The sequence below is a fragment of the Heloderma suspectum genome, chromosome 2 (genome assembly GCF_057233095.1).
Source record: "Heloderma suspectum isolate Gila_16-S chromosome 2, 16-S_ref, whole genome shotgun sequence".
Taxonomy (NCBI): domain Eukaryota; kingdom Metazoa; phylum Chordata; class Lepidosauria; order Squamata; family Helodermatidae; genus Heloderma; species Heloderma suspectum.
This window is the reverse complement of record NC_139459.1, coordinates 177,446,311-177,461,716: the sequence shown is the minus strand read 5'-3', so window position 1 is coordinate 177,461,716 and position 15,406 is coordinate 177,446,311. Positions and strand designations below refer to the sequence as shown.

General features: G+C 42.2%; 1 protein-coding gene across 2 annotated transcripts in view; it reads right to left on the bottom strand.

The window, feature by feature from the left end:
- Positions 1–13,744, bottom strand: part of PBX4 (PBX homeobox 4) — a 42,047-nt gene extending 28,303 nt beyond the window's left edge. For both annotated transcript variants that reach the window (XM_084836430.1, XM_084836432.1), the window contains exons 1-2: positions 13,397–13,744; positions 100–173 (exon numbers count right to left, since the gene is read on the bottom strand). In XM_084836430.1, coding sequence (XP_084692556.1) covers positions 100–173; positions 13,397–13,590 — 268 coding nt within the window. In that variant the 5' untranslated portion in view covers positions 13,591–13,744. The remainder of the gene's footprint in view (positions 1–99; positions 174–13,396) is intronic.
- Between the last annotated feature and the right edge of the window lie 1,662 nt (positions 13,745–15,406).

Sequence of the window (15,406 nt, the reverse complement as noted above, 5' to 3'; positions counted from 1 at the left end):
CTTTAAAGTTCATCCAGCACCTAAAGACCAGTCTCAGCTGCCCATGAGCTAGAAAGGTTAGTTTTCAGAAACAAATTTTGGATGAAAATGCCAACACACCTGTTTTTTCTTTAATATCGCATAGCACGCTGAAGAGAGCAGGTTTCATTCGGTGACAATTCAAGGCATGTTTCCTAAAAAGGAGGGGGGGAAAAACAGGATGAATGGCAAAGGAACAAAACAGATAAGAGAAAGAAAAGGGGGTAACAAAGAAACTGAGAATACATTCCACTCAAAAGCCGCAGTCCACATTGTACAGAAAATTGCTCTGCAAGGTTCATTTGCAGCCTGAAATACACTATTGCCTATATTAGCTAAGAAAGTTAAACTTGTATAATTATACAGATGCTTGTGTATTTTAAGACCATATGGGAAGCCTCAAGGCTGCATTTGAATTAGCATTCTTGCACTTCCTTTAACAAGGCAGTCTGCTTCAAAATGAAGGACACCATGAGAAACCACAAAAGGAATATGTAAGCATCCTGCTGCTTAACTCTGTACCAGCAATGCCACAGAACTGTCAGAATTCCGATATATTATTCACTCACAAAACGGTGGAGTGAAAGATAGCTCCACTCTCAAAACCAAACACTAACTACAATTGATATACAACTCCTAAGGTTTTTACAGTCCCTCTAATTCAGGTGTGTCAAATTCAGTAGGCTGGAGGGCTAAATTCCTCATTCAGGGGATGCCCAGGAGCCCTGCCATTAGTTTCTCCTACTCTGGCAACTTACCTGTTCTTTAACATTTACTGCTTGAATAAAAGAACACAAAGCATGCATACACATGCTGTGTTCTGGGGAACCCTACAAAATATGAAGATATGAAACTGCCTTATACAGGGTCAGACCACTGGGCCATCTAGTTCAGAACTGCCTGCTCCAGTAGTATTCTCACCTGCAAAAAGGTATCTATTAAACAGGGATGTAAGCAGATACTACCATGCCGAACAAATGCAAGATAGCATCAATAACAGCAAGTGGAGGTGGGGTATGCATTAGCAGTGACCGTCAAGTCAGCCCCTTTATTCTGTTAAATTATTATTATTATTATTATGTTATTCTGTCTTCCATGGAGTATGGTAGGTGTGCTGCACTGGGGACACCTAAGGGCCTCATAAGGCCTCTGAGCCTTATGTCTGATACCCCAGCTCTAGCGTACAAGCTACAAAATACATCTCTCTGCCATCATGCTGCTCAGCAGTTAACTACAGCCACAGAATCATAACTAATTAGATCTTACTTAATTTTTTAAAATGTGAACAATGTACAAATTGCTTTAAGATTCTCCAAAGTAACTTACAGTATCAAAACATTTTACTTAGTGAAATAAAACAGTCGTTAATAAAATGTACAAACAGTAAACAAAATTAGTTAAACAGCAGTCAAAAACAACCATGAATCTAGTAAAAGACAGCAGAACCAGTTCATTTTAAAGCTTCTGTGAATAAAAGAGTCTTAACCCAGCACCTGACTGATAATAAAGTAGGCACTTTGCAAATTGGTCTAGAGAGGCTATTCCAAAAGAGAGACCACCAACACTGAAATGGCTCTCTTCATACCGTGGTCCTAAACCATTTGGGGTTTTAAATGGTCAGAATCAGTAGTTTGATTTGTGCCTGGAATCAAACTGATAACCACTGTAGATCTTTTAATAAAGTGAGGTGTGTTCAAACCAGCATATTCCCATTAATAATGCAGCAGCAATATTCTGAACACTCTTTAAAAGCAGCCCAACCTACAAGGCATTATAGTAATTTAACCAGGTTGTTACCAGAGCATGAATAACTGTGGTCAGGCTCTCTCTGTCTATGAAATGTCATAGCTGGAGCATCAGTCTAAGCTGGTGAAAGGTACCTCATGCACCATATTCTACTTAAAGCATACAAATTAAGGACCAGATCTAATAGCAGCTCTCAAAGCGGCAAATTTGCTCTTGTAAGGGAAAAAAATCATCATTCCTTTTTTAATAATAATAATAATCCATACTCTAAGCACCCAGAGAGAATCTAGAAGTTCTTCTGGAGCAAAAATGCTTTGGTAGCAACATTCACATTGCTCTAGATTAAGCAGTGCAGCTTTACCAGTCTACCATGTACAGTGCTATACGAAACACTGCCCATAAGTAATTCTAAACTAGAGCAAGTAATTTCTACTACTTGCGGGAAAGGTTTTACTGGCATCATTACATTCATTGTTTCCAGCAGTTATATTTAGGTACAGTTCATAAGGCATTTTAACCAGATGGGCCCAACCATACTTTCCAGACTCAGATATCTGCATCTTACTAGGCAAACATCTCCTGTGAGATCATGACACAAAGATGGATATTTCAATAACCAAAAAGAACACTACATTCTGCTGTAAGTACACAGGTGATAAAACAACTAGCATGGCTGGTGACCACTGTTACCATTCCGCTTATAAGCTCTGAGGACATAACTAGATGAAGGTCTTCTTCTGAAGCAAGCAGTATATTTTTTAACTTTCCTGGACAAAGAAGTCAGACACAAAAATGCACTGTGCAAGTAACTTCTACTGTCACTGTAGCTTTGGTTCTGGTTGGATAAATACGTCCCTCTAGGGTAGGGTTTTCAGCATTTATGGGAAGGCAAACCATCCCAGTATATCAATTTACCACATCAACAAAGGCGTTATGTACCAATAGTCAAATGGTAGGCAAGGTGTCAATACAAGCTGGCATTTCCTTAGAAGTCAGTACCAATCGAACAGATGAATGCATAAAATCTAAAAATACTTCAAAAATAAGATCAAATTCTCCACAGACCATATTCCTTCAAAACAGGCTACCTAAAGGACTTACATGTTAACATTATGATCCTTTCTCCAAAGATCTATCTCCACCTGTACAAAAGCAGCCCAAGGATAGAAGCAACCACAACAAAAGACGTGGGATATATTGGTCTCTGCTGCTAACAAACAAGGGTTTGTTAGTTCCTATATTAAAATTCATCTCCTTTATAACTAGCATATGCCATTTCATTTCTGAAAAATGCATCACAAAGCACCTCACTCCACCTGGTACCTGGCAACTTCTGTATCAGCTCAAAACAGCACTCTTTTTATGCCAACTCCACAACCCAGCAGCCATACATTCATTTGTTTGGAACACAAGAGTCCCCAGAGAAACTGCAGGTGCTCTGTTTGCATAGGTGATAAATACAAACATGTTGTCCTCAACAACTCATTCCTTTGGTCAATGGCCAATCCTCATATGATTCTCGAATCCTTTGGCATGTTGAAAACAGGCAATAGCTTACTGTCGTGATTTTCAAATGGTCTAGTTTCAGGGAACATTTTCCATATCAATTTGTCTGTCAATGAATTCTGAATGTCTGCCATGATCCATGGAACCACTGAACATTGCAGAGGATTCTGGGGCATGTTCTGGGGCACATACTGTTCATGTAGGCTACTGGGCAGGCACATAGGGCCTCACTGTTGCCTTGCATGAACTGAAAGTGTGCTCTTAAATAAACGCAACACTCTCCCTGAGACCCCACATCACAAGGGAAGATGAGTAGTGGTGGGCAAAATGTCTCTCAGGGATGCTTAGTCTTTTCAATTACTGATCATTTCACTGAGGAAGCCCAGTACACTTCCTGGAAAGGAATGTCGAGGTTTCCCAGTACACAGTTTGAAAGCCACTGGGTAACTGCATCCCAAGTCAAACTAATAGTTACAGTTACACATCTTGCCTCCAACAGTAAGCCAGCATAAAATGCTTTAAAGGGACAGTGCTACAGAACAGACTGGGCAATTTTATTTCATTATACAATATTTGTATACAACTTTTCAACTACAATGGTTCTCAAAGTGATTCACAATCATATCAGATTTATACGTCAATGATATTGTCCTCACAGTTATAGACCAAGGATACCAAGTGCTGTCTATGGTATCAAAAACTGTTATCAAGTGGATCCTTGGTCTGCCCCTTAACAGTAGTGTCCAGTGCCCTCTTCGACCACACCTTGCCTTCTGACTATAGCTCTTTCAGTTAAGAATTTACCTAAAACATTGGTCTTCATCATATTCCATGACTGTTATTATGCACCAAAAGACAAAACATCTCTTTGGTTTAAACTAAGAGCAGAATTACATAGTACATGCAAATGTAGACTGGCAGCCCATTTTTTGTTTAAAAGCCACTTCAAGAGGACACAGTTGTTAGTGTCCCCATCTAGTTTACCTGCTCCAAATTCCCCATTTAAAATTTGGAGCAAAAAAAAAAAACTGTCTCCCCCATGCCATACATTGCACCCTTCCAAAGTGGATTTTTAAAGAAACAAACAGGGTTGCTTGGCTACAGTTACAAAGGCATAAATCCAAAAAGTTTAGTGATATTGGCCATACTTCTAGCATTAAAAAGTAATAATAATCTCTTCTCTGGACAACAACCCATTTTCCTTTAAGACATGTTGGGCTGTAGCTTTCAGCTATAGCCTAACAAATCTCATAAAAAGCAAACTAAAGTTGGTGCAGCTACAGACAGTCAGTGGCGTTACACCAAAATTAATGCCACTGAGAGCTGACCTACATATTATGCAGAACAAGACTTCTAGATTGCAGTATTTCAAACTGCAGGTGTATATGTATCATATCTCTGAATGTTCCCCTGTTGCATTTATTTATTTAACATTATTTTTAGGCCACTTTTAAGGAGGGCCTTCAAGCTCCCTTCATGTGGTAAACTAGCACATCACTGAGAAAATGTTAGCACAGAAAGATTCCCTCTTCTTGGTATACTAGTTTAGTATAAGTAGGGAGCTTTTTTACACAGACACTAATTTAAAAGTATGACATCCGAACAGATGTGCAGTTTGAAATGTTACAGTCCAGTTCTACAAGCCAAGTTTATATATTTAGTAGAATCATGTGCCGACTCTTCTCCTGGACTGTATTACTTCAAGCTAGAGATTGCATTTTTTTACGTCCTCCCACAAAAAAAATCTCTTATACATACAAAGCCAGCATACCAAGGAGATGGATTCAACATGCCCTTCTCCAACATGCTATATTCATATCTGCAGAGAGGCTTTCTGAGAGGGAGGAGTATTCCAGCATGCAACCCTCTACCAGCAACCTGAATGTTACCACCACCCTGCCAAAAAAGCTTTACCACTTGATTCTTTGGAATATATAAACTGACCCTTAGACTCTGGGCAGGAGAGAGACATCCCTTAGGTGTCTGACAGTACAAAAGAAAGAGAAAACAGTGGACCCTTAACTGTGCTAGTGCATATAACAAATCCATCCGAAAATATCATGAATGCCTCCCACCCAAAAAGTTGGGTTGTATAAAGTATATCTATTAAATGGTGTTTATCAAATACAAAATACAAATTCATTAACAAACCCTCAATAACAGATTTCACAAAATGCAAACACTCTCTATCAATATAGCGATCCTTCAGGAAATGGTTTTGAAATCCTGAATAAAAATCTCCAAACATTGCTTGAAGATATATACTGAATGATAGCTGCAAAGGTCAACACTCACTCTAAGCCAATGCTGTTCCAAGGCTTTACTTGAACTCCACAGTTCCAAAATCTTCTGAGCTGAAAAACTCTACAAAAGACCAACCCACTAACTCTCATTACAAAAGTAACTTTGAAGATGGTTTGGAAATCGCAGTTAATTTGAAACACAGCCTTGAGGCTGCTAACTGAAGCCAGGTGGTGGGAATATATCTCATTTGTACTTAAAGCATTGGCTTCTAATCCATTCCCAGGTACAATTCAAAGTGTTAGTGCTTACCTTTGAAACCCTTCCACTTGGGACTGGGGTACCTGAAGAATTGCCTATCTCCATATCAGCCTGCCCTTACACTGAGATCTTCTTCAGAGGTCCTTTTCCATCTGAGGTGCAGCAGATGTGACCAGAGAAAGGGCCTTATTAGTAGTGGTGCCCTATCTGTTGAACAATTTCTTTGATGTGGAGTGGTATATAAATATTGTAAATAAATAAAATAATACTGTTAAGACACCTTACAACAGGGAGAAAAAAATAAAAAAATTTATAACAGCCATCTCAGCTTTTACCCAGTGTCAAATTCATACTTTTTATGTGCTAATGCTTAAACATTAATTTTTGAAGTTCCATGATGTTTTAAGATGTTGTGTGTCAGTCCACCTAGACAGTTGCCACTCTGGAAGACACTCTCTCTCTTTTTTGGTCTTTCAGAGTGGCAAACATCTAGGTGGACTCATACATAACACCTTAAAACACCATGGAACTTCCAAATATAAACAAACAAAAGGAAAAACTCTTACACTCAGGTAAATTTATGGAACCATTCCTCAAAGCCCACACTTCACAGTTCACAGCAGTCATGGAGCACAGTCTAGCACAACAAACTTAACGAAACATTGCACAAATTGCCTGCTTCCACGGACACTCCACTCCTTGATGGTAGCACACTGCCAAACATGAATGACCCCTGTGGTTCTTTAAGTTCACAGAACGTCAAATGCAAAGCTCCAGATATACTACATAACTTTGCTTACTCTGCCAGAGTGAAAGTCCACACTGGCATAATTTCCACAAGCAATATCATTTTGCACAAATGCAATAGGTGGAGATTGCTACCAAAAGTGACAGAAGAAAAGGATTGTCTTATTAAGGAGGCAATAAGGCTGCTAAGGGGCTTGTATATGCGGTCTACTCCTATGTCAGCACAACATAAACAGCTTGTAAGTTTCCACCAACCAGAAAGAGTAAGAACCACTAAAAGCAGATGTTTTGCTTTAGTTTTAGTAGTAAATTTCTCATTGCTGACACAAACATCAGCCTATACAGCGAATAGCAACAAGTGTTGTGAGCTGTTATAGCCTTGAAGCATTCTAGCTTGCTCTTGATTCTAAATTTAAATACTGAGACTTGTAATAATGTAGTCAGACCACATTAGTATAATGTTTGGATTAGGTTCCATACACACAGTTCGGCCCAGAGTTGCAAACTTCAAGCCTATGCATGACTACACTTTGGAAAGCTAAACGGCAGTTTTTCCTTGCATAACTAAGAATGAATGTCAAGGTATTCCTGTAGTATCTATTTTTTAGGCTTTAAACTAGAGGACAGGAGTCTCCCTACATATAACTCATGTAGTATCTCAAGTCCCTGCACTACTGTAGTGTCTTGATGTTTTGCTGCACAAGACTATGACTCACGATGCTGCATCTTACAGCCAATCTTTTCTGCATTTTGCCATACACAGCAAACCAGAGCAACTTGGGAAATGACACATAAATGCACTGAGAAAAAAAGGAGGAAAGGCACCAATGCAGGAATGAGAAGAGAGATTTTCTAAAGATGCACTAAAGTGTAATTTATAATTGAAATTTGGAAATGGCTTTGCAACAGAGCAAAGACATGGTGTGATGCTTTGTTTTTCAGTACTACGAAGATGTGTTTTAATGCATTTGTTTTATTATTGTTTTAGTCAAGTTTTATTTGTCATTGTAAACTGCCTTGGGTGCTATTTTTCTTGGTAGAAAGGTGGGGTACAACTCAAACAAACAAACAAATAAATAAATAGAAACATGTTGAGCTGAATAAATTATAATTTCGTATACCTTAGAGGTTGTTTCTGCATAAATCAACTCATGCATAAAGAACATTTTATGTAACGAGTGCGGTAACGAGTGGGGCAACGAGTGGGGTACCGCAGGGCTCAGTCCTGGGCCCAGTGCTCTTCAACATTTTTATTAATGACTTGGAGGAGGAGGTGCAGGGAATGCTGATCAGATTTGCAGATGACACAAAATTGGGAGGGATAGCTAATACTTTGGAAGACAGAAACAAAATTCAAAGTGACCTGGATAGACTGGTGCACTGGGCAGAAAACAACAGAATGACATTTAATAGGGACAAATGCCAAGTTCTGCACCTAGGAAAAAGAAACCAAATGCACAGTTACAAGATGGGGGATACATGGCTCAACCACACTACAAGCGAGAAGGATCTTGGAATTGTTGTCAATCACAAGCTGAATATGAGCCAACAATGTGATGTGGCTGCAAAAAAGGCAAATGCTATTTTGGGCTGCATTCATAGAAGCATAGCTTCCAAATCCTGGGAAGTACTAGTTCCCCTCTACTCAGCACTGGTTAGGCCTCATCTGGAGTACTGTGTCCAGTTCTGGGCACCACACTTTAAGAAGGATGCAGACAAACTGGAGAGGGTTCAGAGGAGGGCAACAAAGATGATCAGGGGACTGGAAACAAAGCCCTATGAAGAGAGACTGAAAGAACTGGGCATGTTTAGCCTTGAGAAGAGAAGACTGAGGGGAGATATGATAGCACTCTTCAAGTACTTGAAAGGTTGTCACAGAGAAGAAGGCCAGGATCTCTTCTTGATCATCCCAGAGTGCAGGACACGGAATAATGGGCTCAAGTTACAGGAAGCCAGATTCTGGCTGAACATCAGGAAAAACTTCCTGACTGTAAGAGCAATACGACAATGGAACATATTACCTGGGGAGGTGGTGGGCTCTCCCACACTGGAGGCCTTCAAGACGAGGCTGGACAGCCATTTGTCAGGGATGCTCTTGACTTGGATTCCTGCACTGAGCAGGGGGTTGGACTCGATGGCCTTGTAGGCCCCTTCCAACCCTACTATTCTATGATTCTATGAACATAAGGTAACCCCATACTATGTTACAATCCTAAGCCCATTTATTGAACTGAGTAAAGCTGAGTAAACACGGCACAGGTTTGCACTGAAACTATGGATAACTTATATATGTACGTATTTATTATACACACACATACTCGGGAACCTTAATTCAGTCTGGGTCCCCAGATGCATGCATGTTCCTGTATATATAAATGCCATGTCATTCCGGGTTTGTGTTTTTGTTTCTTTAGGAGTCTTTCTGACTTTGGATGATTCAGTCAGGTGAACAGGATGGGAACCTTTTCCTTGCTTTCATCAACTTTGTCATTACCACTAAATTTAATTCATGACAGGGCAGCTGCACACTTCACAGAGCAATTATTCTGCTCCATGTACATTGGTATTTCCTGCAGTGAACACACAGACTGGAATTATGGTGTCTGCCTTTTATTAATCAATGCATTCTATTTTATTATCAGTACCAAAGGATTACTACCAAATCATATGCACTACCAAGTAGCTGAAACAATGCTAATTCATACTGCTGTGCTCTTCCTGTATCAGGCTAGTTATATCCCATAATTAATTTCAATCCCATGAGAAACACAAGAGAGGTCGCTATGCCCCTAAAAGAGGATGCATTTCTCAAGCCGGCATCTCATTAAACAGAAGCACCCCAGTCCTAGTGGAGTTTGTAGCAATGCCATAGGTTAAGCAGGCAGGTTCTAGAATAGCTTTTCATGACGACAGCCCTGAAATACAATGCACTGATTATTCAGGTCCTGCTTTTTGTTTTCTATCTCTGTGCAGCTAAGTTATGGAGTCACAGAACAATGCCTCTGAAAATTTGTGTTAAGCTTAAATATTAGAGATTTTTATTAATTAGATCATAACCTTACTTTACAGACAGACTTTTTACAAAACGCATGCTCAGAAATTTGGCACAGATCATGTTTTGCCTCCCTCTAACATTTTCTATCTGCAGCCCAATATTAAAATTTATTGAGAAGGGGGCATACCAAGTGCTACAGTAAAGCAATATTTAGAATATGGCATTACACTGAAAATACGGTGGTACTACCTTGGCACAAATGGTTAGAATTGGTGGGCCACTAAAGCCACAATCCAATACAGAATTGGATGCACTTACAGCTCAATCCTTGCATTTTTATTCAGAAGCATATCACAGTCTGTTCCATGGTGCTTATTCCCTAGTGAGTGTGTTTAGGATTGCAGCCTTGAGCTCACAGATTTCCGTAGGCTTAAGTGCAACTAATTATGTGCTAGATTGTATCCAATTACTTTAAAGATGGTGTTCCTATGGGCATACAGGTTTAGGTAATTCTTGCAGGAACTATTCAGGTCTTAGTTTTTTACTTCTGTCCTGTTTATACATATCCATGTGTACAAGTAAGGGATGCACACCTGTATGTATATGCACTATATATATATATATTATACATACAAGTGTGCACCTCTTACTTCTACACATACAACCCCCCAGGGAGGAGCATGTCCAGTGAACTCATGTTAGGATAGCCTAGTCCTCTGTTTTACTTTCCAGAGAAGGAGAATTCACACACACTGTTGCCGCCTAACAAATAGGTTTACCAAAGGGACGAGCCCACAATACTGTTTTCCTAGCCGACATATGTCCACATACGTCTGTTAGTCATTTGTGGCTTGTAAACAGTTTGCAAGAAAAAAAGAATCAACTGTCTTCCAATTTACCAAAAAAATCCTTACCTAATTATCTCAAGGATGAATCTTACTCACCACAGACTACCAGACAAGTGGCTACTTACAAGTTTGCTCTATGTTAAATAGTTTTGCTCTGGAACAATCAGGAGTGGAATGGGGAGTTGGACTCCTCTGTACTGCTAAGAGCTCATGGTCCTGCTTTCTACTTACTTTTAATTCCTGTTAGCAAGAATAATGCAAGATAAATTAAATTATGTGTTTGTTCAATTAACTGTGAATAGCTAAAACTGTCCAACAAGTATGTGCCACCTGAAGGAACCATTTCATTCAACATTTTAAAAATCCTTGGATATAACTTAACATGCTCATTTTAGCCTATAATGTACAGTACCAATGAAAACTGCATTAAGGGTGTCATTGTATGTGGTCAATAAACAGGCATTTGGTATTTGTCTCAAGTTGCAGGGAAAGATGATGGGGCAAAAAGATGACTTGACCATTTATATGCACTGCAAATGGAAAGAGGACCAGTTCTTGTAGCCAAAGTGGACTGCCAAAACTGGCATGTGCTGAAGGAGTTATGTGGTTGCTTCAGCCTGCAACTCAACCTCCATGCCACTATTCAGTTCATTTTGGGCAACTCTGTAGTTGAGTTTCCAGCTGGGAATGTGCTGAAAGAACATGACCTAGTCAGAAACTTTATGGCGCATGAAAGTAGCCATTTGCCCAGTTACCTACAGCAATTTAAGAATAAACTCCAGGCAATCAGGCAAGGAAGCTATTTCTTCTTCATCATCTTCTTCATCTCAGCCACAAACAGCTCATAGGCATGTATGGACACATAAGTTAGTAAAAATGTTTGGGGGCTTGTAACTCTTGTAGACTTATGTGTGAGTCTATTCTACAGTTCCACTCAATCCCCATTCTCAGTGCACCAACTTGGTTATGTGAAATGGCCCTTAAGGGGGAAGTGTGTGTGTGTGTGTGTGTGTGTGTATTTATGGGCTGCAACAAATCAGAGCACTTCTTTTCTTCTGTATACAATGTTCTGCCTGACCAGTAACCAGAGTTAGCTACTCAGGCAAAACATTGTATATACAAGCTAAAAGTTGCAAAAGTTCCTTCCTCTCCTAGTTCAGGCTGTTTATGGCCTTGCCTAAGCAAAAAGAATTCTAAATTATGCCAATTTAAAACTCATTATGTGGAAGTAAGTTCCACCAAAATCAATGGAAACGACAAAACAATTTTTTGTTAGCTCCACAGGCAAAGACTATGTAACTTCAGTGTGCTGTGCAGCACTTAACACAAGACTTAGGGTAAACAATGTTGAAACCTAGTCAAATTAACTGCATTAAATAAGCAAATATATTAAAAGGAGGAGACAACCCTCTCTCTTTTTTTTTAAATTGCACTTCACTTCCCTATACTGCCAGCCATATGCAGAAGAATGCTTGTAATCTGCAACAGGATGCAAATACGTTCCCTAACACCAATGCAGCATAGGTCACTACTAAGTAAAAGCCATTACCTTGGGATGACTATTCAACCAATCACCTATGTGATAGCTATATGTCCATTATGGCTATTGTGGACCCACAAATAAACCACCACCTTATCCCCAAAGATTTACCCCAAGACAGGGAAGAACAAAATGAATACAACATCCAGTATGCTGTACCTGATCCCAGACCAAAATACTGTCACTAGCAGATACATCATACAAGAAGCCCAATTTGAGGACTTGATTGCCTTATCCAAGGATACGTAAGTTATCAATGTATCTGTTTTCACCCCAGATCTACAACCCAGTCCTCATGTTTCCTTGCACTTACACAATGGTTCTTGCAGACCTGTCTAGTTCACCACTATGAATACATCACACCCAACTCTGCCCATTAAAGGTACTGACCATGGTACTGTTAAAATAGCAGCATCACCCTCCCTCAATAATGGTCATGGCCCCCCAAGAAAGAACATATTATTCTAGCATTGCGTGTAGATGAATGGAAAACAGAAAACAATTAATCCCCTAATTTTGGGTTTGGCTTCTCCCTATACGGATTGCACCTATCCCTGACAAAGAATTATTTTTTTGTCGCTCTTCTTTTATATAGTACTGTTTCACTTAATCCTGATTAGTTCACATCTTGCTCAGGGAACTAATTTAAACACTGATTTGGACACTGACCAACTGGTTAATATCCAATGGCCCTTAAGTAACCTGGTGATCAACATACCATGGAAGACCATTACAGATTATGGGATCCTTCACCAGATCCCAAAATGAAGGCCCTCTGTCACCAGATCAGACTGGCCAGTATTTGGGGACACAAGGTAGAGTCCAGTGTCAAAACCTCAACCCTCAGGGCCTCTTTATACATTACATTTTTAGGTGTTTGCCTACAAATGCAGAGCATTAATGTAACAGCCACACATTTGCAAGCATGTATAGCATACAGGTACACTTGCCAAAGAATCCAAAGGCTGACCTGGTGGCAGACCTATGCCTGCCCTGCATAACATGTGAAATTGCTCTAATATTGTCCAGACAGCCTGGGAGCTACTGGCTTAAAAACCCCAATGCTCCCAAAACCTTTTGTCTGCGAATGCACAGCTAGAACCCACGGCGCACACACTCACATAAACCCAAAGTTTCAGATGTACACAGCTCCTACATGCTTGGGCCTAGGCCCAATGGCCCCTACCCCAAGTCTCCATATTCTAATAGCCATATCTCAGGAACCCCAGACCCTGCCATTCCGAGCTCCTCCAATACCCCTATCTTAGAAAGCACCCCCCATTCCTCTAGCCATAAGCTTCCAAGTGCTTGTTCCTCAACTGTCGCAGGCCAAAGGCAGCTCACCTAACAAATTTAGAGGGGCACAGGACCCCTCCCTGCGCACACATCACAAATCTCACGTCGAAATGTACATCACCACCCCCGATACACCCATCCCAGGAGCCCCACACACCCGGTGCGCCCAGAATGGATCGTCTCCCACATATTCCTTACCTGGCCTGTGCTTCGTCCAGGCTCTGATCGGTGATGGCCATGATCTGCTGCAAGATGTCACCCGTGTCCTGAAGTCCGGGGGCTGCCTGGGGCTGGGGCGGGCCCGGAGGCGCTTGGAGTCGGTGGGGCGAGGGATCTCCGGCGGCCCCGGGAGGAGGCTGGAGCCCTGCGAGCAGCCGGGATGCCTCCTCCATGGCGGAGGTTGGGGGAGGGGGGAATGGGAGGGGGAGGGGGAGGGGGAGAGGATGGCGGAGAGAGGGGCCCGCCTCAAGCGCCACGGGAGGGGGGAGTCCTGGAGCGGCTCGAGCCCCTCTCCTCTCCCCCCCACGCACAGACACACGCACGACTGACACAGAACAGGCCCCAGCGCTCCTCACTCGTGCCCGCTCCGCCCCCTGCCCCCGTCGCGCGACGGGGCTCCGCCTCCTCAGCCGTCGCCTGGCGCAGCGGCCCTTCTCCTAGAGTTGCCCGCCCCCTTCTGGGACAAAGCCAGTCTCTCGGCGGCTTCATCACAACTGCCGCCTCCGGGAAGAGAAGACGCGTGGGGCGGAGCTAGTAGGAGTGGCTGCCCCCCCCTCCTGGTTCAAGTCCCGTCACCGGCTCCCACCCCGGCTCGCGCCTCCGCCTCCCGATGTGTGTCCCGCCTGAAACCAGCGACTTGCCCCGTCTCGGACCCCGCCCCCACCCGCAGGGGGGCCCGCTTCACACGACTCGAGTACCCCGAGTTCCCACCCCGGTCACGAGGGACCCAAACTTATGGCGTTTCCCAACTCCCGCTTGTCAGTCCAAAGCGGACTTTCCACAGTTCTCGCCGCTGTTCCAACGGCTCCCCCGCACGCGCGCAGGCGACTGTCGCCTCCGCGGCCGGAGAGAACTCGCCCAACGGTTTTCAAACTGCCACTTTCCCGTCAGAACTTCCATCCCCGCTCCCAGAAGCGCTTCCTCGCAAGACGGGCACTTGTCATTCTTACGCAGCTGCAGCTAGGGACGGTCCCCCAGGGAAGTGTCGCCTGCCACGGCGGCAAATCACACGGCCTTCTCGTGATAAAGCGTCACCTCACGCGCAGCTTGGCTCGAGTCTCCCTCCAACGTTATTTCGCCTTCAAAACTGCCTTCTCGCAACCGCTGCTTTTCGAGGGCAATGCAGCACTGGATTTAATCCCCAATGGATTAAAATAATGACACGGATAATGTAATACATTTTTTAATTTAAAAAAAAAAAGTTGATGGAGGACAGAGAGAGGGAAGGGAGGTGGATAAGCAACTTCAGGTGCCGCTTGAATTTTAAGAAATCTTGGAATAAAAAATAAATACATTTTTGAACAAAATTGCAAATAAAAAGCCTGAATTTAAAAAAAAAAAACATTTTAAACTGAACAAAAACCTACTTTTTAAAGGAAAGGAACCTATGTTGTTGTTCAGTCGTGTCCGACTCTTCGTGACCCCATGGACCATAGCACGCCAGGCCTTCCTGTCCTGCGCTCTCTCCCGGAGCGTGCTCAAGAACCTATACTGAATTTTTAAAATATAGCACCCTCTCTCCACCCCGCCCCCCCCCCCCCAAAGGGAGAACTGTAACATATTGTCTGAAAGTTTTAGAACGTCTAACTCTGGAAAAGTGTACACTTCGCTCTGATTAACCGGCACCTTACACTGAAAAATGCTCTGGGGCTTTGAGGAAAAGTCATTGTTGGCAGCTGAGGAGATCTCTGGGCCTTTGCCTCAACAAGAAACTATATTTAAAGATAATGCTTAAAGTGCACTAAATTCTGTTACTGATACTTAATGTGGCCGCCCTCTCTTTAATTGAGCCAATAAACATAAATAAAGTGCTGTTAATTGGCTGAATTTAAGAAATGATAAATGCCTAGGGAAAAGAACACCCTGTGACCGGCCTTTCCTAGTCATCACCACCCATGTATCCAGAAATATGATAGACTTGTTCCGGATTTTGTTGGCTGCTTCAAGTTGGCAGCCATATTCTTCATTTACACCTTCGCTGACCTGTCT